Source organism: Falco cherrug, chromosome 7 (genome assembly GCF_023634085.1).
Source record: "Falco cherrug isolate bFalChe1 chromosome 7, bFalChe1.pri, whole genome shotgun sequence".
In the NCBI taxonomy this organism is placed as follows: domain Eukaryota; kingdom Metazoa; phylum Chordata; class Aves; order Falconiformes; family Falconidae; genus Falco; species Falco cherrug.
The window spans coordinates 62,947,326-62,973,909 of record NC_073703.1 but is presented as its reverse complement, the minus strand read 5'-3'; the positions used below and the strand labels follow the sequence as shown (position 1 = coordinate 62,973,909).

Sequence of the window (26,584 nt, the reverse complement as noted above, 5' to 3'; positions counted from 1 at the left end):
CCTGTCTTTGATCCATAACAAATATGCACACCCAGCTCTACTAATCTCCATTATGATTGTAAGATATCTGTATTTGCCAGTACTATGCCAGCAGAAATAGTTAAAATTTTTCTTCCTCCTATGATTTTGGACATGGCTTTTTTTTTCCTATCCTGATTGAAACACATTATTTAAATAATGGCATATCCTTTATAATTCAAAATAAAGAAAAAAATCAAAGATTGACAACAAGATGGAGCCCTTTTATTTAAAACCATATTTATAACAAGATAATCATTACAACGAGAAAGTCATTTGATCATTTTGAGCGATCATGAATCCCAGATTTATTTTTTAGTATGACATGACCGTGATATTTCCAGATATGTGCCATTTTACTGTATAGCCCAAGAGAAATTACATGAGTTACTTCTAGAAACCCATCACACATAGCCTTTACTATAGGCACAAGGTCAGAGACACTCCTGGCTTTGAAGAAGGCTGTAAGCAATAAACAGAGAAATTACAGCTAAACACCTGCCAAAGTCTTTGCTGGGCTCAGCCCTTTACTTGCTTTAGTTTTAAAATTTGATCATATTATCTCTGCTCTCCATTGTCTTTCAGTTAATACAGCAGATTTTCCAGTCAGCTATTCCAGCCCAACTCTTCTGTTCTCTTAGGACAACAGCTTGACTGTGGATATATAGATGTAGATATATATGTCTGTGTTTGTAGTTCTCATAGGTTTCACAGCTGAAGACTCAGTGTTGGGGGACATAGAAATCCCATTTAATCCCAAGAAAAATCTTCACATCTGATCAGTTTCTTCAACAAAGGGAAATGCCCTGCAAAGGGTGAGGAAAGGTGTCTGCAGAGGCTGGAGTTCCAGCTATTTCTAAGGGTAACGTTAAGAAAGATTTAAAGGATTTCTGGCAGAGGATGGACGGTGAAGGAAATATTCCTAGATATCGATCCTGAAAAAAGGAAAAGGGTAGTTTGTTCAATGGGTAATAGGAAAGCCACCTGAAGAGCTATAAAATTGTTGGGACGGATGAGAGGATCTCTCTCTTTAGGAGGAACTGAAGGAAAGGTCAGGTGTTGGATTCCCTCCCAGTCAATCCCACCTGAAGTCACTACCTAAGAAGGAGTAAACCTGAAACTACATGCGCTGCAGAAATATTTTGGCAGCTGCCTTGTTGGCTGGGGAGGGGTGGAGGAAGAATTAATTAAATCTGATTTTTCCTTGTCTCACCAATAGCTGCACAGGGAACTGAGCCTACATGAGGGCAGAAAGGAAGGCACATGGTGAGCTAAGTGACCTTCCTGATGTCATTCCCTTAAAACTGCTCAGCAGGGGGATTCACCCTTGAAATGCTTGAAGTAGCAGCAGAAGCTTAGGCCAGCTGCTGAGAGGACCAACCACTCTCCAAAATACTGAACAGCTGCTGCCCCTGAGGAGTCCTAAAATGTTACCAAATCCAGACCTTCCTCTGCTTTCCCATAGACACTAGTTGACTATCCTATTTTATGGGTCTTGCTTACAATTGTAGGATGTTACCAGTTGATACTCACATTCTCGCATTTCAATGTAAAACTACAGGATGTGTTACATAGGGCCTCTGGGCAGCCTCTTCTAGGGCAAACATCATTTTTGCTGCACACAGGTTAATGTATGTCCCCAGATGGAGTAAATGGTCAAAGCATTTCTGTATATGTGTGATCATGCTGCCACACATCCCGCAATTGCTCGCTGTCCTTGTTAATACAGCGCAAGAATATGTGCCTGAATTCATTTATGCACTAGGAACTGCAAGTTGGGTAAAGCTGTGAAACTGCTCCCTGGGGGAGAGTTTAAATAAGCCAGCCTTGATTTTGTACATTTGATTCTTCAGAGCTGAAGCCAGCCAAGAAAACCATTTATGATGGATACTGGTCTCTCCCAGTGCTTTTCTGTAAAACTGCTGTAGAGACAGAGACAGGGAAATTAATAATTCTTTGCAGGTAAAGGAGAATGGAGCAAACAATCTGAAAATATGGTGCTATGCAGTGAAGGAGGGGTATCATTCCTCCGCTCTCCATCACCTAGAATCCAAGGTACTAAACCAAGCCCACCTCCTGCATAGGAAGGTCAGTTGGCAGAAAAACTGGACTATTATATTGGTGTGAATGTTACAAATTGTCGATCCGCTCTGCATCTCTTGTCCATCTCTTGTACAGTGCTGTTTGGTTTACATCAATAAAACAGATGTTCTCACAGAGAACTCACGGCAGGTTTTGGAGAAGCAAGACTCATGGAGAGTGGAAATTGCTTTTGTTCAAGCAGCGGATATTGTTGGGGGGAAAAAAAGGCAGACTTTAGTCCATTAAGTCACTTGGGCAGCTTTAACAAAGAAGTAATTCTAGGATTCATGCAAAAGTGTCTCTCCTGCCAAGCTTTGTTTCTTATGCAAGTTTATTTAGATTAACTGCATTCACTGTCTTAGTTTTCTTTCTTCCTTCCTTATATGTGTACCTCAAAAATCTGCATATGTCCTGAAATACTATTTTTACAATTTGGTTGAGATTCTATGAAGTGAGTGCCATTGATGTACATGTGTTTATCTCTGTGAATAACAGAATTCCCATCTCCCCTGACACTGTTTCTTCCATGCCACAGGACTGCAGCTACTTTAAAACAAAACACCCTTTAAACCAAACCAAACCAAACCAAACTTTTGAAAAGATACTGAGTAATTGGATAAGAATTGGTACACTGATCAAATGACACAATAGAAGCACATCCATTTATGTTTCAGTAAATCATAACATAAATGAAACATCCAAAACTTGAAATAAATACCTACGTGGCTGCTGTTGAATAAAATGAGAAATACGAAGTGCATTTATTTTTACATAAAGTAAAACCACACTTGCCCAATAACACACTGCAGTGTGGGCAACCTGCCAGCTGGGGTTCTGCAAACAGCATACACACAGCTAACCATATTAGCAAAAATAAAGTGATTGTATACGGTGGGTCATGATTTACCTAGTTAGGAGCTCTTTTGTTACACTAAAAAAAAAAGTAAGCAGAAAAACACAGAGCCTTCCTTGCTCTCATAGCTGCAGCCATCGGGTGTTAACTTATTCGTAATTTTTCATTTTGTTATTTCTGCTTCTTTCTCCTTTAAGTGGTCTGATACATGAGTATTTTCGGGCGGATGGGGTATTATATTTTATGTCAGGAGTGTCGCTTAACTCTGATGGTGCCAACTCCGAATGATGCCTGGAAAAATTAAATGCAATTAATTCCACTGAAATAAATAAATAAATAGGTAGATAGATAGATAGATAGATAGATAGATGAATAAATGAATGAATAAATGAATAAATGAATGAATAAATGAATAAATAAAAAAATTTAAAAGGAAGAAAATGAAATAATAAAACTAAACAAAACAAAATAGAATCCGGCAACGGCAAGTGGCTACTGCAACGAGTCCCAGGACGCCTGCGGGGCCTGGCACAGAGCCCACGAACGGCACACCCTGAGTGTGACCCCGAGAGCCCGGTGGCCCCGGCAGGACCCGGCCTCCGGGGGGGCGACCGTGCGCCGCGCTCCCGCCGGCAGCGGGGCGGCCCCGCCCGGGGTCCCGGCCGCTCCGGAGGCCTCCGCGCCCCGCGGCGGCGGCTGGAAGTGCGGAAAACCCGTGGCCGAGAAGCGGGCGGCAGAGCCGGCGGGTGAGAGGTGCGCCCCCCCGGCCCTCCCTGCCGGGGACGGGGCAGCGGGAGGCCACGTCTGCTCCGCCCAGGGGGATCCAGACCGCGGGTCCTGGGTGCGGAAAGAAAAGGGGGTGTCCCCCTCCTACCTCAGGTCGGTCGGGGAAAGGGGGTCCATCGGTCGTCCTGATCGACGATAAGGACCGTTCACGCAGCAGAGGCTCCTAGCAAGTGCTGGCCCCCCGGAGTGCCCTCACCTGCCCGGGCGCTGCTCCTGAGCGAGAGGAAGGCAGACGCCACCTTACCGCACCGCCCCGGCTGGTGAACGCCGGAGGCCTGGGGGTGCTCCGGGCAGAGGGACACGGGCGGGCCGGGATGGACCCCATCGGCTCTGCTCAGTGAGTGCTCAGCGGCAAGAGCACAGAGCTGGGGCGGCCCTGCCCGTGTGAGAGTGGGAAGCAAGCCCCCCGACTCCGCCGCCGTCTCGATGGGGTCCCTCTGGAGCGAGGGGCCCTCCCGGCAGTCCCCGACCCCGGCCCCCGGGGCGCCCCAGGGCCGCCCGCGCCCCCACCCCGTCCAAAGGACCCGGCTCTGGGTAGCGGCACGTTCCCACCCGATTCCTGTTTACCCGCTTGGGTGGGGGAGGATTTCGGGTTGGAAACAGATGGGAAGAGGGATTTCCCACCGTCGGGAGGGGTGGATGAGTAAGGACAAGGAGAGGGTGGGAGCGGCTGAAGAGTCCCACTCGGCGTTTGAGGCGACCCGCTGCGCAGGGCTGAGCCCGCCCGGAAAGCCGGGTACCAGCGACCCTCCGCGGGGGCCAGATCCGGGGAAAAGAAAAGGTGGCTGCACAGCGAGGACCAGGGAAGGCATCCTGATGCGGAGATAACCTTGCAGCTCCTTCCCGACTAGACATCTGCCCCGCACAAGCACTACCAAGAGATCCCCGGCCAGGAGACGATGGCGTTTCGGTAAAATCAAATGAGACCCTGCAAGTTAAACCGAAGGGGCGGCCGTCAGGAACTGCCCCTGCCAGGGGAAAAGTAGCCCTTAAGCTGGAGCGCCCTGCATCAGCGCTCCGCCGTTAACATTCAAGCCCCCGCCGCTCCCACCGCCCGCCCGCCCCACGCGTGGGACGGTACCTGCGGGAGGCGCTCCCGAGCGGCGCGGGGCAAGGGGCCAGCCCCCGGGGCCGCTGCGGGTCCCCGCCTGGGCAGCGCCGGTACCGGTGCCAGCTCCGGTCTCCGCGACGCTGCCGGAGGCCCCTTCCCACGGGTGAGGCCCCTCGGCCCGGCCTGACGGCCGGGACCCGCAGGCATGCGCTGCCCAAAACGCGGCCGCTTGCCGAGCGGTCTTTGCGGGGGGCAGCTCTCACTGCCACCGCTGGTAACACGGGCTCTCGGGGACGCCCTCCTCCCGCTCCACACACACACAGACCACACGCACGTACTTTTTTTTTTTTCTTTTTGGTCAGTTATTATGTTTCTCTCCTTGGCAGCGCGCACCAGTGGAGCCAGGAGCTGAGACCCTGCTCCCGTTTAGGCGGAGAAAATGCAGTTCATCTCAGGCTGCGCTTTTCTCCAAACTGCACAAACAGCTCCCACTGGAGGGAAAAAAAAAAAAAAAAAAAAAAGAGGGGGAAAAAAACAACAAAAACCCCACACACACACAAAAAAAATCCCACCAGTGTACAGCCTGATCAGAAACTGGTGGTACTCTGACCAGAGCTGAGGAAAGGGGGAAAGGCTCTTTGTAAATCGGGCCAGGGCTACCGTCCTGAAGTCTACAACCCACAGAAGCAGCTAAGTGCCTCTGGGGAGCTCCTGGCTACAGCACGCGTCCTCCATCCTAGGGGAGCCCTTCCCTCCCCGCTGAGCCTGCCGCGAAGGGTGCGCACAAATCGCGCTGGACTGTCGGAGCATCCCACACAGGGTTTCGCATAAGCTAAGTGCAGGGCAAGGGCAACTACCGAAATACATTCTTTTTCCTGTTGCCGTGGGCAGAGCCGTCACGACCCTCTTCTTCACGCAAGGAAGGCTTTTCTCCAGCAGGGCTGCAACACAGCGGCCGGGGCCGGAGGGAACTCCCAGCAGCGGCTGATTGCCTCGGGCTGGCTGGTTTGCACGCCGAGCCGAGAGGCTCTCCAAGAAGACCACAGACAGGAGCCGGCCTGTGCTCTCACCTCGGGGAGCAATCCTAGGAAGAGGCGGCTGAGCCCGCAGCCGCAGCCGGACAACAGGAGGCGCTGCGACTTTGCACAACCCCGGCCTCCCCTCCCCGCCCGGCACGGCGCGGCACGGCGCGGCACGGTCCCGAGGGGCCGGCCGGAGCCGAGAGCGGCTTTGCCGGGCGCCACATCTGCTCCGCCCGGCGAAACGCCTCCGCGGTTTGTAGCAACATCCGAGGAGCGTGGCCGGCTTCGTGCCTGCTCTTTTTTCCAGGTAGGGAGGGAGCCCTCCGTGGGCTGCCCAGCGCCCCGGCGGGTGTTGCTCCCGCGGGGCTGGGCTCCGGGAAGCGGACAGCACCTCCCCGAGGTCACCAGGCCGGGAGGTGCCGCCAGCGGGGTCGCCGGGACCGCCGCGCCCCCCCCCAGCCGCGCCGCACGGGCTGCACTGCTGAGGGGGTCTGACCCCCACAGACCTCAAGGACGGAAATGAACGAGCCACCTCCCAGGGGTCTCTATTTTCAGACGTATAGATCGCTTCCATCAGGAAAAGAGGGAAGGTGCATACACGAGGACCGCAATTTTGATACCTCTTATATTTTCCACTGAGTTTTGTTCCAATTTCCATGGGTGTAGTTTGACCATTTGAGAAAGCAAAGGTTTAATCCAGTGCTTTTATCTATTTTATTTCCTCCAAGACACATTTTTCATCCCTTGTTCTCGTCTGCTGATTCTAGAGTTTTGTTTGTTTCGAGGATTTGACTTAATTCTGTTGCCAGATTTAAAGAAAGAAGGACGAGGAGGGAAAGAACAAAGAAAGGGGTAACAGAAAACGCATTTAGAGGACAAGTTAAAACATATTTGTCGAAGCAGAGATATGCTATATCTCGTCATTTGGATCCTGGGTCTCTGTATAAGAAACTTTAAAATCGTGTTTGTGAGGGTGACGTTTTCGCAGATCACTCGAGGACAAATCACTGTGGAAGCAGCTGGGCGATAAACGTGCCAGGCAGAAATTCAGACCCAGATGTGTATTTTAGTTTCTGTTGTTTGATACGCAAGCCTTTTTCAAAATCCCAGGAAACTTTATTTCCCCTTCAAATTCCCATTGTCCGCAAAGTTATTTCGGTTTGGGGGTTTTGGGTGTTGGTGGGTGAGCGGGTTTTTTTGGTTGTAGGGGTTTTTATTATTACTATCAGATGATAGAAGTTCTAGCAGCTAGGTATGAACAAATTCATAAAGAATAGGAAAGAGAAACCCAAGAAAAGTCTGTGGTCTTGACACAAGCTCGAAGAGCCGGACAGGGCAGGAGCAGAAACAGAAGATGTTCGATCCGTCTGCAGAGACTGACAGATTCCCTCCATAATAATAAAAAGCATTGTCCAATGTCAGTTTGTTTTCTCGGTATTGCCCCTTTTTACCTTTCACCAACCTGTCTAGATTCCTCCTCCCCTGTTCTTTGCAAGAAATGAGGTTAAAGAGCAAGAAGTTGGCAATGAGATACCCGCTACTTATTATTTCTGCTCCTGGGTGCCTGGTACCAAAGAAGGCTTCCAAAGGAGCCTTCTGGGCTGGAGGCTGTCCACAGTAAAGATATAAAATGGTTCCAGTGACTCACCTGATGTTTGCCAAGCGGAGGTTAATATCGGTGGATCCGCATTCAAACCTCTGTCCGCATTTATTGGGTGCCTGTAGTGTTATGTCTCAGCGCGGTGACTCACACGGTTTCTAAACCTAAGGCACCAGAAAAAAGGTGCCATCATCACCCTCCACACAGGACGGCAGCCCGGTTTGAAGGGCTAGGCTTAACCCGGGGCGAGGGGGGGGGTGTCGGGGGGCGCTGGGGAGCGCGGAGCCGAGCCCTCCTGCCCGCAGCGCCGAGCCCGGTGCCCCGGCCCGTGGGCGCTGGGAGCGGGGGGCGCCGCGGGAGGTACCTGCACGGTACCGGCTTTGAAGTGAGAGGCTGGAGGGGGGGGAGCCTGTGGGCTGTAGGGCTCGAGACTTTGGAGCACGTCCCGACCATCAAGTTAAAGTGAGCATCTACTGGACTTTAGTAAATATTGCCCCTAATCTCAGGGGTTTAAGGCTGGATGGCCTTTTGCATTCTCTTCAAACAGAGGGGGCTGCCCTTCCCTTATCTACCTCATTTCATTTCCACCGATCCCTCCTAGTATTTGTCCTGTCCATCTGAAAGGGTGCGCCCCCCCCCCCCCCCTTTTCCTACTCTCTCCCCCTCTCCCACCTCTGTCTCTCCTTCTTTCCCCACAAGCTTAAACCAATTACGCCGCTTTGCAAATAAAGTGCCGCCCCGGGGGAGTTGCAGGCGAGGGGAACTGCCTTGTTTGCAGGTGCATCTCCGGCTTTGTAGGTGCGAACGCCTTTGTGCGGCGGACAAATGGGGAGAGGAGGAGGAGGAGGTGGGTACTTCTGCGACGTAAGATCCACATCAGCTCAACTCCACTCACATCCCAGCCGGCACTTCCTCACTTTCTCAACTGTCTCGCCCCACACCGCTCCCTGCCTCCTTTTTGGCTGGTTATAGAGGAGAATTCGGCACCCCCCACCCCTCCTGAGCGCTGGCTTCCTGCTAGGTCGGGCTTTCGGGGTCTTTTCCTACTGCCCGTCGCTCGCTTGCAAGAGGGCTGGATGGTTACACCGGGCAGGTTGGCTCCATAATGTTAGGGACTGTGAAAATGGAAGGGCATGAAACCAGCGACTGGAACAGCTACTACGCCGATACTCAGGAGGTGAGTAAATCCCAGAGTCTGGCTCTGCTGCTGCCCCTCTGCAAAGGGGGGGGGGGACGGGGGACGGGGACTGGGGGGGGCTGGGGGTCCGGAGGGGGCAGCAATCGGAGGAATCGGTTTGCGCTCCAGATCCTGCCAGCGCAAACGTGCCTTCCCCCCTCCCTCCGGCGCCGAAGCTGGCCAGGCTTCCCCGAGGAAAACACGGCTTCCGAGAGCCCCGGGAGGCGTTTGAGGGAGACCCGGGGCGGCTGCGGGCCGGCTGGGGGGGCCGGGGGGCTGGGGGCAGCCCTCGATCTCGTCTAAAAGGCGCAACCTCCGCCCGCGGCGCTCACAAAAGCACCCCGTAAACTCTTGGCGGGGGGCAGAGGGCTCGCCGCACTGCCAGCCCCGGCTCCCTCCCGGCGGATGGCAGAGGGAGGCAGCCGGGGGGCAGCGCCTTCCCCGGGCGCCTCGGCGGGGCCGCCGGCCTCTGCGCGCCGTCGCCGGGGGCCTCACCTGTTTAAAGCCGGGCAAAAAGAAAGGAGCGCGGTGGGGGGGGGACGGACACAGCCGTTTGTTCCTACTTTGCAAGACCGGCTGCCTGCGGAGTGCGCTGCTTGCCGGGGCCGGCTGGCGGCGCTGCCGGGAGCGGCCCCGAGAGCCAGACCGGGAGGGGGGCCCGCACCCGGCCCCGCCGCCCCGGCCCGCGGCACCCCGGGGGGGCGCTTCCCACCCCCGCGCCTCTTTGGCCGCACGGCTCAAAGGAAGAGGGAGAACCAGCCCGAGCGCCAAAAGCCGCGGCAGAGCTGAGGGCCACGGCGGTGCCCGGAGCCCGCCCCGCTCGGCCCTGCGGGGGCCGAGGTCCGCAATGTGCCTCTGCGGCTCTTGCAGCGGGGGGTCCCCGCGGGAAGCCAGCGGCCAGCAGCCCCTCGGCTTCCCGCCAGGAAAGGAGCCGTTTTAAGGAAGTGTGGTGACGAGGCAGGCACCTAGGTGTGCGCACCCGGGCATTGCATCAGCACACCCGGACACACGGCCTCGCCGTCCCCACGCCTCGTCCCTGCGCCCCGGAGCTGGCACACAGCGCCCACGGCGCCGCGCGGGCACGGGCAGATACGTGTCACCCTGGCTGGCATCTTACTAACAGGGGAAAGTCGGCTAAGGGCAAATAAGGGTCATCCTAATTACGTGCCGTTTCCAGGCTCGTTTATCCTCGCCACACACATTGTCCACAAACATAAAGTTAAGCGATCTTCGCTTCTGCTGTTTTCTAGGCTCAATCTTTTCTCCTCCCGTGCTATTTAATTTGAATCACTGCACAGATGCAAGGTGGGAAACCCTTCCACGTTCTACCACCTCAAATACCTAATGTGATCCTCTAAATTAAAAGCGCGTTTATAAGCTCGTGGAATTTGTAGTGAACGGTAATAAATTTTATACATTTAACCGCAGCTTAAACCTCCTTTTCTTAGCCGTATTGCCCTTGTTCAGTTAAACTGAGAACGTCTTTCTCCCTCCTGTTAAATCAGACGCCGTATGGAAAGAGCAATTGCAGGCTCTTCGGCTCTGCCTTTTTTAAGAGTTGTGTTATGTGGTAGGTTGCTACAATTTTTGCACGTCTGCCAGTTGTAGAAAATCTCAGGCAGGGAAAGTTCAGGCTTTTCGTACTTTAGGAAAGTTTTTATTTTTTACTTTCATTTTAAAACTGACTTGATAGAAAATGTAGACAAGGGGGAAGCTTTCCACAGATAAAATGCGTGGATATGAGTTGTTGGCTTCTATTTATTTTTTTTAATTTCCCCCCCCCCCCCCCCCCCCTCGAGAAGACATTATCGCATCTCGTGTAAGAACAGAAGTTTAAATCAGTGCAGGGTGGGAGAGATGCGTGAGATTATTCTCAGCAAGTGCAGGCAGCTGTATTTCTCCTTGATGCAGACAGGGTACGTCCGCAAATTTCAGTAATCTGATTAGTTTAAATACTTAGCTGGCCAGACGGGACACAAAATCGGCAAAACCGCGGGAATACTCCGGGAGAAAATCTCTTCCCGTGGCAGATAAAGCCCGCAGCCCGGTTCCGCGGGGGCGCGGAGCTGCTCCGGGAAGGCCGTCGGTCCGTGCGCCCCGGTGATGCCGGCGCGCCGGTGGAACGGGAGAGCGTCAGGACCGAGCACAACCCCCAGCCCAGTCTATAAACGTGTTTATAAACACATATAAATGCGAATTGGGCCTTTTCATCGCGCCAGCGGCCTTGCCGTGCGGCTTTCGGAAAGCGCTCTCTCGGGTGCCGGGGAAGGGGACGGCGTCCCGCGGCGGGACGTGGCGCGGCTCGCTGGGCAAGGCGGGCAGGACGGGCAGGAAGGACAGGACGGGCGGATCCGGCCCCGCCGGGGTCCTGCCCGCCCCTCTCTCCCCCCTAACCCCCTCTCTCCGTCTCACTGCCCTAGGCCTATTCCTCGGTGCCCGTGAGCAACATGAACTCGGGGCTGGGCTCCATGAATACCATGAACACCTACATGACCATGAACACCATGACGACGAGCGGCAACATGACCTCCAGCTCCTTCAACATGTCCTACGCCAACACGGGGCTGGGGGCCGGGCTGAGCCCCGGCGCTGTGGCCGGCATGCCAGCGGGCTCAGCGGGGCCGGTGAACGGCATGCCAGCCGGTGTGGCCGCCATGGGCACGGCACTGAGCCCCGGTGGCATCAACGCCATGTCTGCCCAGCCGGCCCCCATGAACGGGCTGAGCCCCTATGGCAGCATGAACCCCTGCATGAGCCCCATGGCCTACACCCAGTCCAACCTCGGCAGGACACGGGATGCCAAGACCTTCAAGCGGAGCTACCCCCACGCCAAGCCACCCTACTCCTACATCTCCCTCATCACCATGGCCATCCAGCAGGCACCCAGCAAGATGCTGACGCTGAGTGAGATCTACCAGTGGATCATGGACCTGTTCCCCTACTACCGACAGAACCAGCAGCGCTGGCAGAACAGCATCCGCCACTCACTTTCTTTCAACGACTGCTTCGTCAAGGTGGCCCGCTCCCCCGACAAGCCTGGCAAGGGCTCCTACTGGACCCTGCACCCTGACTCCGGCAACATGTTTGAAAATGGCTGCTACCTCCGCCGGCAAAAGCGCTTCAAGTGTGAGAAGCCAGCGAACAGCAAAGCCCCTCAGGAGGGTAGGAAAGATCAGGCCGGGGCCTCCAGTTCCAGCTCCAACTCTCCCCTGCACAGAGGCCACAATAAACCCACGCAGCTGGACACCGCCACCTCCCTCTCCAGCTCCAACCCGTCCACCAGCCCCCAGTCTATGGACCACAACGGATCGAGCACGGAGCTAAAGACCTCGGCCTCGGCCGCCTCCTCCACCATCAGCTCCGTCCCCGCCTTGGCCTCCGTCCCACACCCCCCTCACTCCTTAGCCCACGAACCCCAGCTCCACCTCAAGGGCGACCCCCACTACTCCTTCAACCACCCCTTTTCCATCAACAACCTCATGTCCTCCTCCGAGCAGCAGCACAAGCTGGACTTCAAAGCCTATGAGCAGGCGCTGCAATATTCCTCCTACGGGGCCAGCATCCCCGGCGGGCTGCCCCTGGGCAGCGCCTCCATGGCGGGCCGGAGCAGCATCGAGCCCTCGGCCCTAGAGCCCTCCTACTATCAAGGTGTGTATTCCAGACCCGTGCTAAACACCTCCTAGCTCTGCGTCCCCCACCGCAGGGGGCGAGACCCTCTCGCCCCCCCCCCCCCCCGCGGCTTTTTCCTCCTTTTTTCCCTCTCCCCGCGACAACCCGAGGTGTTCCCGCACGCCGCGTGCCAAGGACTGTTACTTTTTAATTGTCTCGCAAGGCGCTGTGTGTTGTTCTGATGCACCACGACCTCCTGCAAAGCCGGCCGCGTCCCGCTTGTACATACCCCCCCCGCCGCCCCCGCCGCCCAGCCCCTCTCCCCGGAGATCCCCCCTCAGTCTTTGCAGGGTGTTATTAAAAAGAAGAAAAAATTGTTGAGCTTGTAAACTACTTGTTTGTGCTTTCCGCCCCCTCGTCTGCCCCCCTTCTGTGCTCTATAATCTCATGTAAGTTTACAGGTATGTGGCAATACTTTAACAATACGGAGATGAAGAAGCGAGTAGACATTTAAGACTTTTTTTAATTAAAAAGGCTTTGAAGGACAATACTGCTGTGAAGTAGCAAAACACTAAGAGAATCTCTAAGCAACAAGAGGACTATTTACTTTCTCGGATCATCCTTTTGATACTTGCAAAATAAACCTTCGGCTAGTACAACCCGCATACACCCGGATGCTGCGGGCCGGATCCTGCACTCCCGAGGGGACCAGCTGGAGCTTTGGAGTGCAGAATGCGACCCTTTCCCCCCCCCCCCCCCCCAGCTGTTACCTGTCTTGGGGTGTAATATAAAGTTACAAGAGGTCACAGCCAGTTGGATTTTTTTTTTTCTTCCCATCTGTTACTGAAGATTCTCGTTCATCAGGAACTCTCATCAACATGTGGATGACATGCTTATTTAATTTAAGTGTCTTCATGGTGTACCAGCTAGAACTGTGTATCTATAACAAGGTTATTTTCCCCCTCCCCCAGGAAACGTTGACTATTACACCGACGCAAGGAAAAGAGGAGAGCTTTCCCTCTCCTCCCCTTTTACAACTTGTTTAATACGTTTTGGGGTTTTCTTTTGTGGCCGTTTAATTATCGCCATCGTTAGCTTGTTTCATCCAGTGTTAATGCACTTTCCACAGTTTTACACGGTGTTAGCATAGCCAGACGGGTTTTATTATTATTCCTGTTCGCGGTCTCAATGTTCTTAATTTATTGCATGGTTTATATTTTTTTTCTTTCTTTACAGCTGGAAATTGCTTTAAATGACAGTAAAAAAAGAATTACACGTGAATTTAAGAAATTTTGTTAATTTTATAAATGTGATTGTAATTGAAAAAACATATTTTGATTTAAAACGATAACAGAATTTAATGCGTGAAGTATGTTTTTGATCATTTGCAGTTAAGGACTTTAAATAAATCAAATGTTAACGATGAAAGACTTCTGCTATTTTCTTTCAAAATTTCTGGGGCGGGTTAGGAGGACGGAGCCATGTGCCAGGAAAACAACAGCAGCACCGAAGCGGGGATGCGAAGATCGATTTGCGCGGCCCGGCCTTGCGCAGGGGAGGAAGGGGACGCACCCGCAGGGCGTTTGCGGGGCACTGCGATGCCACCGGCGTGTGCGGCGGTGTATGTCGCGGTGTCTTTTTTTTTTATTTATTTATTTTTTAATAATAATTCACCGTGCCGGGGAAGGTTGAGGGAGGGAGGGGAAAAAGCCAGCCGAGGCTGTATAAATGTCCTGCGCTCTTTGCTGCCGTGGCAGCGACAACCAGACCCGGCGTTTCCCCGCCGGACGGGGCGATGCCCGAGGGGAGCATCCCCAGCGCTGCTCCACCTCGCCCCGGGCCGCTCTGGGGCCGGACCGATCCCCAGCCCAGCTCCCGCTCTGCAACCCTGGCTCGGATCGACCCCGGCAGTAACAGCAGCCGCGCTGGCGAGCGCCGGTCCCCAGCAAGCAGCATCGTCGGGGGAGGGGAATTTAAATGTGAACAGATTTCGCTGTGATCAGCCCCCTTCGTGCGCCGCCGCCAGATAAAAGAACTGTGTAATTCACATAATTAGCACATAATTGCCCCCTGACGGGTTAGGGACAGCGGCGACAAACTAATTTCAAGGGTCGATTTAGAAAAGAAAAGCCAAGCCAGCGTCCCAGAAGTCTCACCGACTTCCTCCAGCACTACCACCCACCGTAAAACGGGAGGAAAAATACGGGCTAGCCCCTCCGCCGCGGGCTTCGCGGGTGCGGCCGGCGGGGGCCGAGGGGCGAGCGCGGCGCTCCCGGGCGAGGCGGAGCCGGCCCCGGGCTCGGGCGGGCGTTCGCCGGGTCCCGCCGCGGGAGGCAGCGGGGCTTTGTGCCCGGGACGGGGGTCTGGCTGGGTCCTCCATGGCCAGGCTGCGCGGCCCCCTCGCCCTCTGTATCTTGCTGAGCTGGCAAACGCCACCAGATCCCCTGCGGCCGGGGGCACCTCGGGGGTGCTCGGCACCAAGTCCGGGCGGGTGGATCCCGTTTAAATTCCCGCTGCTTCTGCCAAAAGGAGCTTCGTGCAAACGGAGACAGGATGAAACCCGTTTTCAGCAGGACTTCACTTGTCTCCCACAGACTAGTCTATAGAGAATATGCCACCGCAGAGTGGAGACATTGATTTAATGCCCTGGGCTTGTACATAGAAAATATCAATCGACCGACAGCGATAAGGCAGCAGGTTTCGCATATCAGCTGAGGAGCACAGACTGGGTGTAATGGAAATATTCGGGGCGTGGGTAATAAAAGGGTTTAAGCGGACCGACGCGGCTCCAAACCTCTCATAGATAAGGAGCGGAGTCTGTCACGGATGTAGCGTGTGCCCCTTCGCCACCCGCCATCAAGATTATATTCCATCCCTTTCTTCTCGTAGGCAAATGGTGGCTGCGGTGGGCAATGATGCCCTGACATAACAGGGATGCGGCTCACGCTAAAAATGCGGGTCCCCGAGGCAGAGAGCGCAGCTTTCTGTCACCAGTTTGAGACCTGGAAGTCAACAGAGGGGGGAAGAGCCCCCTGCTTTCTGTCCCATTCCTAGCTGCCCTGCTGCTGCTTTAATCCTCTTCTCGAGAAACCCCCAGCCACAGCGCAAAAATAAACTAAAAGCAGGCTCCAGAGGAAGAGGGTGCATGCCCCCCAACCCCCCGCCCCGCAATATGTAGAGGGGAGCTTACGAGCATCTCCTTCCAGCCGGACGGCTCCCTCCGTGCCAGCAGGGAAGCAGCTGACGGGTGCGGGGTCTTGCCCGTGTCGGAGGTGGTGTCTCAGCCCTGCATCCAGGATACAGGCAAAGCGGGGGGCCGCCAGGCTGCGGGCTCCGGGCCGTCACCGCAATTTATAGGGGAACTTCACCTTTCCCTACACGCCAATTATCTCCGACCGGCCACGTGCGAGGGAGCGAAAACGGCTCATTTAACGTAATTAAATACAAGCGGGGAGTAATTCAGGGCGGCGGGGGATCTCTGTAAAGGTTTACGCGGAGTTTGGGCGGCGCGGAGCCCTCGGCCCGGGCAGGGGGGTGTCGGGCGCGCCGGCGGGGCAGGGGCCGTCGAGGCGGCGCGGAGGAGCCGGCCGCGACCCCGGGGGGCTGGGCAGGGGCAGTCCCCGCAGCCGGGGGCAAGGAGCCGCGGTGAGCCCTGCCCTGGCACAGCGGGGACCCTCTCCGCTCCGGGGTCCGGCGGCCCTGCGCCCCGCGGCGAGTGGGGCAGGATGGGGCCCTGGCCCGCCGCACCCCCTCGGAGCACCTGCCAGCAGCGCTTTCCCTCCGGAGAATGGAAGAGTCGATGGAATAAAACCAACTTCAGCCACCCAAATCAGGGGGTGGGGGGAGAAATAAAATCACAAGCACCTCCGGGGTTGTTTCCTGAGTGCGAATGGACAACACTGACATCTGCATCGGCAAACAATCTGAGGCTCTATATTTATTGGAAGGAAGGAATTTGAAATGTTCGGGACTGAAAGATGAGAAAAAATATTTCCCGGTCGGTTTTTCCCTCTGAAACTTAGTGATGTCAATAAAATAGAAGTAAATCGTAAAAGAACGGCGCGAGAAAACACTTCAGCCGTTGGCATAGCTTCAAAAATTGTTTTGAAATGTTGAGCAGACACTGAATACTTGAATGCTGACTGGTCTGTCAACATCAACCCGAAATAAATGAATTCCCTTGCTGTAACGCCAACTAGCCCTTAAAAGAGCAACTGACTCGGTTGTAATTTTACAGCGATATTGTCGATAAAACGCTTGATTACAAAAACAATACACCTTGTATTATTTCTTTTCTGTTACGATTAAAGATCTAGGCATATATGCGTGAGTATATGTGATTAATCACTCTGGAAAAAAATTAAAACCAGAGACTCAATAAAGATATACTTTTTGTGCGTATTTTCGTGGTAATTTTAATTCGTGAAGAAGCAAATTATCCTCATATAAACATGGAATAGAAAGTTCTCTCGGGAGGCATCTAGATGCATATATTGTATATATTAACATATATATAATTAATATGTATTTGTTTCCAGGGGAGACAAGTGGAAATACACACAACACACAATGACCAGGCGAAAATCACACCACAATAGTGCTCAGAGAGTGACCGGGGTGCGGAGTGTACACGTAAGTCGTCGCAAAGCTCCCACGCTGCAATATCGTGTTAGGAAATATAGGAGAATGGTTAATAGCTAAAACAAAAATGCAATTACTTTGATTATTTAAATGTCAAGGGCGGTGCTGCAAAATGGGTCATTTCCTCCCCCCACCCCACCCCCCAATGCAAACCCAGGCTTTTCAGTTACTAGCAAAGGCAGAGTAATAACTAAAAAAAAAAAAAAATAAATAAAAAATTGTACGTTTTCTGCGATTTGCAATGTCGAAAGGTCTTTTTCAGCGGGAGAAAAAAAAATGAGGGAAGAGTGGAAAACGGGAGGCGATAAGAAGAAAACCTGCCTTTGTTCTCTCTGGTTATTTTCTACTAATTATTCTGCCCATTGTGACAAAGTAGCAGTTAAGGATAGATTAGTGTAAATAACCTCGCATTTCACTCCCAAACCGTGCAACTTTCTGGCCCAAGCCGTGCCATGGTGTTTGTGTTTCTCCCCTTCACCTCAAACAGAAACTCATTGAGATTTCAGATCTTTGAACTTTGGACAGATCAAACTGCCAGCGCTCACCTTTGTCTCCAGTCATTAGGATTTAAAACATATGTAACCTTCATGGCCGAATCCATTTGTCTCTATGAGAGGAAAAAACTTACAACCTCCTCTCTTCCCCGCCCCCCCCCCCCCAAAAAAAAACCTCCTACATTTAGTTGAATCCACGGAGACGATCATTTCCCGGCATGGCGCCCCTGCTGCGGGAGCATGGCTCCGATGGGTTTTGCCCAAGCGCGTTATTTTAGGGGAAGCCCGTCGTTATTTTGCTACTACCGTTTTGCCGTTGGTAATCTAAATTTTCCCGTGAAATGTTCATACACCTGCTCGTTATTCCAAGGGAGAGCTACCGGCAGAATAGGAATTATTTTTACTATTATTACTACTACTATTATTGCTACTACTATCACTACGACTATCATTATGGTTATTCTTGCAGGCAGCAGGCGGAACAGGCATGAGCATCGCCGTGCCCCCGCTGCCCCGGGCGCGGCTCGGAGGTCCCCCGGTGGCACGGGAAGCTCTGGAGCGGGGCGGGGGCCACACGGGAGCAGGCCGGGACCGGGAGCGGGCCCCGGCGGGCGCGGGGCGCGGCTGCCGCTGCCCTCCCCGCCCGCGCCGGTTTCCTGCCCGGTCCCGGTAGCCCGAGCCTTCCCCAGCGGGCGGCGTTGCCCACCTGTGGTCCAGCCCAGCCTTGGGTTTGCGACCCCCGCCCTTAGCCTCCACTGGGTGCCCGGAGGGAGTAGCAGGGGACGAGGGGTCCCCGGGTGGTCATGTTTCGGGCGGCCCCATTCTGCTTCCGGGATCGAGCCCGTTCACACACCTCTTGGCACTGAAAGGGTGCCGAGTCCGCCGTCGTTCGGGGGAAAAACCACCCCCACCGGCTGGGGCATCCCCTGCACGGACGGGGCCACCCCGCTGGCCGTGAGCGGTCAGACGGAGGTGCCGGTGTCCCCCGGGGCCGGCACCCTTCGGGAGGGCTCCAGGCGCTGCACCGCGCCGCGGGGAGCGGGGCCCGCCTTAGTGCCACGCCAGCGGGGCTCGGGGGGGACGCGCCGTCGGGCCCCGGCCCGCAGCGGACTCTCACCTCGCTCCGAGCCAGCCCGGGCATCGAGGCGCGGAGCCGCCTGCCCCGGTAGCAGGATCTGGCCCTCTCGCAGCAACCATTTCTACGGCAAACACCGCCTTTGTGCCCGACACCTCGAAATGCTCCCTAACGAATCATCGACACTTGCGACCTACTGCGCCGCAGCTGAAATATATTTCCCCCTTTATTTCTCCTCTCTCCGAGCCTGCCCGGCGGGTTGCTAACACACATTTCCTCCGGTTATGACCGGCGGAAAATGTAAACATGTTGGTAACTAGGAGGTGGGCCTCATTCTGCAAACCGGCATCTCTCCATAGTGACTCTCAGTAATGACCTCTTTAGCATAATAAAGCCCAGGGGGCGGGGAATCTTTGAACTGCAGGGCAGGAGATTGGAATAAGAGCACGTCTAAATTTATTCAAATGTATGCAACAAGTGTTCTAGTTCTAAGGTTACCTGATGCGGCCAACAGACGTTTTCTCCTCTTCTGTTCTTTGCCTTGCCCGGTTGCTTTATCTAAGGAAGCGCTTTACAAACTTCAGGTATGTCAGTATGTTATACGACATGGAAAGGGAACAACAACAAAAAACCCGAACAACCCGAACAGACCCAAAGGCAGCAAAACCAAGATCCGACCCCACATTCAGTGGAAAAAACCCAATACTAGAGAAAACCTCCGGTTTTGAAAGGGGGAAAGCCCTCGCCTCCAAATACATGGCAGCAGACCTAACATCACGCCCCGGCCACCAGGACGTCTGGCAGAACCATCAGAGCCTGTGAGCGGAGGAGACCCCGCACACCGCCACCCGCCCACCGGGGTGCCCCTGTCCCTCCGCCGCGGCTGCCCGGGGCCGGTGCACGCCGCCGCCGGGCCCCGCCGGCACCCCAGCAAGCCAAGAGCCACGGCGCATCTCCTCGGGTCTCCCTTAAAAACACCCCCATCGGGGCAGCGGCGTCCAGAGGACGGGGGGGGAAAAGAGCCGCTGGCCGGTGCAGAGCAGAGCTCTCCCCCACCCCACCCCCCCGGGCAATTGTTCCCTTGAGCCCCTATTAATGCGGGACATATGTTATCCACAGGCAGTAGGCAGCGGTAAGCCTTCGCCATCTAACTTGTTGCTCAACTTACGAGGCGGTTCTCATCTTCTCATCAAAAGCCGCCGGTCTTTCTTCAGCCGTATGGACAAAAATGTGAACAACAATGCCCGCCTCCCTTCACTTCAAAAGCTGCCATCGCGGAGGCTACCCAGAGAATTTTCTCCCTGCCTTTCATTCCCGGTTTGAAAAAAGGCACTACAGGGCCAAGGCGCTCCTAATACTCTTTGATGGGGATTGAATTCATTATCTCCAATAACACAATTGTGCTTGGCCAACGAAAAGAGCAAAGTAATACTCATCTAGAATTAGAGAGCAGGGCTCAGAAGAAAGGGAGCGGGAGGGTGAGGGGGGTGGGGGCATTTCAAAGGAAAAGCGGGGAGGGGGGGGAATGAGAAAACACCTATATCGAAAATCGGCTTGGAAGGAGGGGGTCCCCAGAAGTTTAAATTACAGAAGTGTATTAAGTGGCGCATTACACGGCTCAAGGCGCGTTGGTGGTCTGACTGCGCGTTCCCCCCTCCGCGGCCGGGTCGGCACCGGCTGGGCTGGATGTTCCCGACATTTCCCTCCCCGGGCCCCCCTGCCGCTCCGCTACCTGCCCTGCCGCCCGTCCCCGTGCCGGCCGGGCTGCGGGCGGGGGTACCGGCCTGCCCCGGGACGCCGGCCCTTGCCCGGGTGCAGCCGCAGCACCTGCGGCCCCCGCCTGCTCACGCTGACTTTGCGGAGAGTTCGCAGCGATGGGGAGCAGCCGCGAGCAGGGAGCAGCCAAGCAGGCACACAGCCCTCTGCCCCCCCTGCCGCCTCCGGGGACCCCCAGAAGCCTGCCCTAGCAGGGATCGGGGTGGGGTCTCTCAGCACCATCACACCCCGACACCGTCCAGGGCAAGGGGCGTGCAAACACCAGCCCCCCACCCCTCACCCCCCCGAGGGTTACTGCCTCCAGCGGCAGCCGGCATAGCCCGCGTTACCGCGGGCTCGGTCTCCTCGGTGGAGGGCAAGGGATGGAGGGAGGAATGAATGAATGACGGAACGAATGAATGAATGAATGAATGAACGGAGCGAATGAATGAGTAACACACACACACAAATAAATAAATAATCGAGCACAAAAATCAACCGATTGGAAAACCGCTGTGTTAATATGAGAGATTAAAATATTTGCCTGTTTGGCTTCCAGCGTAAATGTTTTCTATCGGGTGTTATCCAAACAGGCTAATTTTGAAAGCCAAGCAAAATATAGCGATGAGCTCTTAAAGGCATTGCACGTACGGCGGGCAGTGGCGGGGCCCTGGGCAGTGGTGGTACACGCGTGTCCGCAGGCGCACGGAGCGACGGCGAGGTGGGCAAACCCCCGTGTGCCCCGCGTCTCTGCGGACTGGCATTCACGCATCCATCCCACCGCAGAACCCGCTTGTGCTTCCAAACTTCTCAGCTCCCGCTGCAGGGGCCCCGGGGGAGCCGCCGGCGGGGAAGGGGCGCGCCCGCGGGGCGCGGGGGGAGGCGCGGGGCCCCCGCCTGACGCCCGGGGTACCCGCCGCCACATCGGGCAAACGCTGCCTCCAAACTGCTTTTCCCAGGCGATGCCCTTCAGGCGTCGGCGGTTACGCGGGAGGGGCCCAGCAAAGCGCATCGGTCACCCAGGGGGCTCCTGGCTGCTCGGGGGAAGAGGGGGGGGGCAGGGGGACACCCCGCTTCCCGAGAGCCAGGTTGTGCTCCAGGGAGTAGGAGTCCTCCCACCTCACCGTAAACTGGGAGCCGGCAACCCTGAACTGGCCAGTTGAGGAATTCCCCCCGGGAATAAGAAATGACATCGCCTTCGAGGGGAGGTTTGCCCCAACAAGGACACATTGGCCAAAGGGGGGGACAGGAGGAGAGACCACCTCTTCCAGCCCCCGCGGGGCTTTCCGCATGTGCAATAACGCTGACCCTGTCGCCCTTCCTCTCGCAAGGCAGAGCTGACCTTGACAGGACTGGTTTCTGTGGATCCACACTCCTCCTTTTAAACGTTCCCTGGGTAGGGTTTTTTTTTTTTCTTTTTTTCCTTTCCTCATGAGTTCAGACCGAAATTGCACTGACCTCAGCAGAGTCCGAGGTTCAAGGATTCCTGGACACTTCCCACTTTGTAGAGTGCCTTAGGGGTTCATTCTTATTTGAGGGGAGGGGGCTGCTTATTTGTTTAAGAAAATTAAAAAAAAATAAAATCTATCTAGAATAAGGTTATTCCCAGGGAAAGCCATATCCTTGTCTCCTGCAGAAGCAGGAGGAAACCTCACGTTGTTTCTGCTGTCTATTTACACCAAGCTAGCTGGCTAACTGTTTTACTGTTTGTAGCTTACCTCCCTGTGCATAATGACTTCTCAAAAGTATACGTTAAATGACCACATACTTCATGTCCAAGAATTACTTTTTACAAGTCAGCTTACCTTAACGATCAATGTGCCATTTGTACTTTTACACAATAGACTTTAATTGTTACAAGGGAGCCCTTTGGTCTATAAGAAAAAATTTGTTTTGTGCTGTAGCACAAACAGAGGATTAGGAGTTCAGGTAAGGAATAAGCAGCAGCAACAACTTAATTCCTAGGTAACAAAGATCCTGCTTTCACGCCAGATTTCCTTCTAGTAAAAAGCAGGACAGGGCACCATCTCCAGCTCACTGGACCAGTCAGACATTAGTTAGCCTGCATTTCTTTCTGGTTTAAATCTGTCAGGGTTTCCCACCCTTCATCCCTTCCAGGGCCAAAAGTTGCATGTAATGCTATGCAGTTCTAAGTAAATATAAACACAAGAGGTTCGCCAAATTAAATGGAATCTCTCTCTTTTTTTTTTTAATACAGTGATTTCACATGCAGAGGTTGAAGGCAGCTTTGTGAATTTAATTTTTAGCATTCTGTATTTCCAGTGAAACCAGTACAAAGGTGACTGGAATTAAAAGTATTGCTTTTATTTGGACTGATGGCTGATTTTTTTTTTCCTTGTAATCACTGGCATATCCCAAATTTGGGTAGAAATTTAAAAAACCAACCAGGTTTACAACAGAGACCCTCCTTCCCTTCCAGTGGCTGGGCACTGGCAGAGCATCACAGTGGCCTGACCCTCCCCCCTCACCTCCTTGGGGTGGTGGGTGTCAGGGGGGGCGGGGAGCACGGCTTGTTTCTGAGTTTTCATGGGTGTTTCAGTGGAGGGGACAACCTGTGCACATATGGTGGGTGAAGCCATCCAGAACATTTTCAGCTTCAGAAACAAACTCAGTGACTAACAGATCCCAAGCGCTGATTCATGGGCTTCAGCCTGACCCCATATCAGGCTGGCCGTCGTCTGTGACAGGCAGCCTTGATCCTGGGGGGTTTGGGGGAGGGGGGTGTCCCATGGGTTCCGGCTGCCACCCTTGGGGTAGGGGGGAAGTGGTGGAGGGACCCGTGGGCAGCCTTAGCCTGGCTTTCACCCCCAGATGCCCCTGCTTTCCCCCTCACCTTTTTTGGCTATTGGTGCCTTTCCATAACAGTGAAGGTAGGAATGGCTTGCTCAGACCATGATCCCCTTAAAAATTTAAATAATTACAAATGAGGGCTGTATAAATTGATGCAGTTAAAAACCTGTTGCATGCTTGTATGAGTGCAAGTCACAAGGTCAAACCTGCTTGAGAACCAGGATGGATAGGAGAGACAGCCAAGAAATACATAGCAATGCCCTGCTGAATGATAGCAATCCCCAAATGCTTCCTCTTCCCTTGACACCGCCTTGTATACCCCCACGCTAAGAGTGAAGCCATCCGAGATCACCCTCCTAACATCCCTAAGCAAGGGAAAGAGGTGTTTAAGGATGCTGAAGGATGGCTGGGAGGACTCTGGGCTGCAGATAGCTTCTACTCTTCTGTTACCAGCAGTGGAGATCAGCTGGTGGGTTTCCTTCTGCCCCTTCTGGGAATCTGGGGGAGACCCAAGCACACACACAGATACAAGCACAAATGCACACACGAGTGGGCTCAAAGTACCCCAGGACAAGAGCTGCACGGAGAGGTCAGCTGCCGAACACAGGCCTACCGGCAGACAGCGGCGTGGGCCTCTGCCATGCTCTAGCCAAATGAAAGCTGGAAATATGTCAGTGGCAGAAGCAGGGGGCCTTCAGAGAAACTTCCAGCCTTTAGTTATCAACTCTTCAAAACAGGGACTGTTGTTTCGTTCTGTTACAGAGTATGTTCCCATTCATGGGTTACTGCAATGTCATAAGCAAATAAGACCTAATTAAATAACAGTAATTCTAAGTGCCTCTCAGAGATGCACAGCACTTTGCAGGATGGAACTGCAAGAGCCACTCAGTATTTTTCACCAGTAGTTCAGATTTTTAAAGCTTGGGAAAACAGTATGTGTTTCCAGACCCATCCTGATGCTATGAAAATATGTTTTGTATTTTTCACATATTGTCTGATAACAGGGGTTCTTTGCATGGTAGTTTTGAACTTTATGGCAAATGTATGCAACTGATAAACCAGAACATTTCAGTCTACTGTAGTGGCAGATTTGCCAATACCTTTAAGTTTCTGGTAACATGCAAGACCTTTCTAAGGCATAAATGTGTTCCCATTGTATATATTGTCCCCATTCTAGAAATGGTGGAACAGAATAACAGCTACAGTATAGATTAATCAGAAAAGACATTCATGGAAAGGAATTGTTCATTTTCAAGTATGTAATTTCAGAAGAAGGAAGGTCACTGTACTTAACCAGGTGGATTGTTTGTGACAGGGCAATCTAAGAACAATCAATCAATACATGTATTTTGGATCGAATACTTCTTAACAGTCAGATCCTCTGGACTGCAGCAAATACACAGCACGTGTCGATGAGGTCGTGAAGTACAACAGTTCCTGTTCCCATGCCAGTAACCTTAGTAAGGCAAAACAAAACCAAAACAAAACAAAAAAAGAGGGAAAACCACAGAGAAAAACATCAGTTGTCATTATACTTATTTTTTTTTTCTCAGTTTTTCTCTGGAAGTATCAATAACACCTTTCAATACTGAGCTGCAAACCACAGCTAAACCCCTATGAAAATAGTCAATACACAGACACACGAAGACACAGAGCTCTTTAATTTACAGAGGGCACAGGCTGGAGCTCTCCTCATCTGCAAGGACCTGTGCTCTACAGGCTTTGCGGTTTGGCGCATGCAACACACCCGAGCCAGTACGAGTGCAGCAGCATACTTGGAAAACTAAAGATCTACGTGAAAAAGAAAAAGAAAAAGAAAAAGAAAAAGAAAAGGAAAAAGAAAAGGAAAAAGGAAAGGAAAAAGGAAAGGAAAGGAAAAAGGAAAGGAAAGGAAAGGAAAGGAAAGGAAAGGAAAGGAAAGGAAAGGAAAGGAAAGGAAAGGAAAGGAAAGGAAAGGAAAGGAAAGGAAAGAAAAAGTTTTTTCCCAAAATAACGCCGTTTCATTACAAAATTATTGCTCTGCTTTCTAAACACAGGGGCGTCTCAAAATGATCACAGGAGGAATTACAGCTCGGGCCGCCGAAAGGCGTTTGCCGTTGCAGCGGAGAAGCGGCTGGCTCGCCCGGCGCCCTCCCCGTCCCGCCGGTCCCAGGACAGTTACCGGGGCTGCGGCTCCGTCGCGGGGCGGAGGGTCCCCCCCGCCCGGCTGCTGTCGGCTCCGCGCCCCGGGCCGTCACTAACGCTGCTGCGGAGCGCCGGGCGGGGGGGACCCGACAGGCAGCCCACGCCCTCGGCAAGGCGCGGGGATTTCCCCCGTCCCTCCCCCGTCCCTCCGGCACACACCGGTCCCGGGTGTGTGGGCTGCCGCCGACGGCAGCGGGATTACCGGCGGCGGAGCGGGGGGGCGGCCAGCCGCCGGGCGGGGACCCTTGCACCGCGGGGGCCGGCCGGGGGGGCCGGCGGTGCCTGTCCCTGCCAGCCCCTCCGCTGCGGAGCACTGGGGAGCTGGCACGTTCGTCAGCCTGTGACTGTACTGAACGCCACCCCCCAGCTCCTAAAAGCAAGGGTTTAGTGCCCCCCGCCCCGCCGGCCGCTGCGCCGGCTCCGGCTCATGGCTGCAGGCAGCGGCCGGGCGGGGAATCCCCGCAGGGCGGGCAGCGGCCGGAGCCTCCCCACGCCGGGGGATTTCCTCCCCCACCGCCCCCTCCTCCTCCTCCTCCTCCTCCTCCTCCTCCTCTTCCTGCTGCCGGCCGAGCCCCGGAGCGAGCCGGGCCCGAGCCACCCACCGGCGGCCCCCGGGGTCCCGCGCCCCCCCGCAGGGCTGCAGCCGCCCTCGCTGCTGCGGGGTCACCTGCGCGTCCAGCCGCTGCGGGGTGCCTGGGCGCCGCTCCCCGCCCGGGGGCCTCTGCTAACGCTGCCTGCCTGCCTGGAAGGTCATGCAGTTAGTTTTAAGCACTGCTCTTCCGATCTGCGGGTTTCTTAATAAAAACCCTGGAACGCCCCCCCAGCCGCCCCCAAGCCCCCTAATCTAAGTTGGGCTTGAATATAGATGCCAACAGCCCCTGTAACAGCCATGAAATCAAGCCACCTGCGCGCCAAGGGGGTTGCAGCGTGTGTGGAAATGCCAGCCCTGTCGAGGGCGCATGTGAAAACTGATCTTGCTTTGGGTTCAACCAAAAGACCAAAATGATTCATGCTTGACTGTGTCCCCTTGATATTTCTCATCTAGATTTTTCCTGCTTCCTCCCTCCTGTCTCCTGGTGCATGCTCATTCCAAGGGGTCCTTCAAACACTCGAGGAGTGTAAGAACAATGCTATATGCAGTATTTCCTTGAAGGGTTTTATTACCAGGCTATCTAGAACAAAAACAAACGGCATTTCACAAAACACCTCTTTAAAAGAAAAGCAGCTGGCGGTTGTTAAAAAAGGGGAGGTTACATGGCAAGCCACTGGTGCATTTAATAGTATCCTGTCTTTCCTTCTAAGCTGCACGATATTTGGTCTTTATTTTGAGCCATCGTCCTGAATGCCGGATTCCTGCCTTCAGCGTCAAGAATTTTGCTCCCCAGAGGATGGACACTGTTTTTGCTAGCAGGGGTGACACCACCCG

The 26,584-nt window shown here is 54.0% G+C and overlaps 2 protein-coding genes across 12 annotated transcripts; one reads left to right on the top strand and one right to left on the bottom strand.

The window, feature by feature from the left end:
* Positions 1-221: 221 nt before the first annotated feature.
* Positions 222-8,030, bottom strand: LOC114017271 (uncharacterized). 11 transcript variants are annotated; one of them, XM_055716348.1, is made up of 6 exons: positions 7,777-8,030; positions 7,461-7,576; positions 4,821-6,611; positions 4,250-4,667; positions 3,828-3,952; positions 222-3,244 (listed from the first exon to the last, which is right to left on the bottom strand). In XM_055716348.1, exon 3 carries the CDS (start codon positions 6,468-6,470, stop codon positions 5,481-5,483), a length of 990 nt encoding a protein of 329 aa, XP_055572323.1. In that variant the 5' UTR covers positions 6,471-6,611; positions 7,461-7,576; positions 7,777-8,030; the 3' UTR covers positions 222-3,244; positions 3,828-3,952; positions 4,250-4,667; positions 4,821-5,480. The 11 variants fall into 11 exon arrangements, 10 of the variants coding, with proteins under 10 accessions (XP_055572323.1, XP_055572327.1, XP_055572328.1 ...); XM_055716352.1 differs by lacking the exon at positions 7,777-8,030 and having other exon boundaries at positions 222-953; positions 1,552-3,244; positions 7,461-7,770; XM_055716353.1 differs by lacking the exon at positions 7,777-8,030 and having other exon boundaries at positions 222-953; positions 3,008-3,244; positions 7,461-7,770.
* Positions 8,031-8,255: 225 nt separating this feature from the next.
* On the top strand, positions 8,256-13,638 carry FOXA1 (forkhead box A1). The gene is made up of 2 exons (XM_005444189.4): positions 8,256-8,589; positions 11,010-13,638. Exons 1-2 carry the CDS (start codon positions 8,518-8,520, stop codon positions 12,270-12,272), a joined length of 1,335 nt encoding a protein of 444 aa, XP_005444246.1. The 5' UTR covers positions 8,256-8,517; the 3' UTR covers positions 12,273-13,638.
* Positions 13,639-26,584: the final 12,946 nt, after the last annotated feature.

Excerpts from the sequence above, each read along its gene's own strand:
- LOC114017271 (XM_055716348.1), bottom strand. The coding sequence starts at position 6,470 with ATGGAAATTGGAACAAAACTCAGTGGAAAATATAAGAGGTATCAAAAT.
- FOXA1 (XM_005444189.4), top strand. The coding sequence starts at position 8,518 with ATGTTAGGGACTGTGAAAATGGAAGGGCATGAAACCAGCGACTGGAAC. Across the intron at positions 8,590-11,009 it reads ACTACGCCGATACTCAGGAG|GCCTATTCCTCGGTGCCCGT; the intron begins GTGAGTAAATCC and ends TCACTGCCCTAG.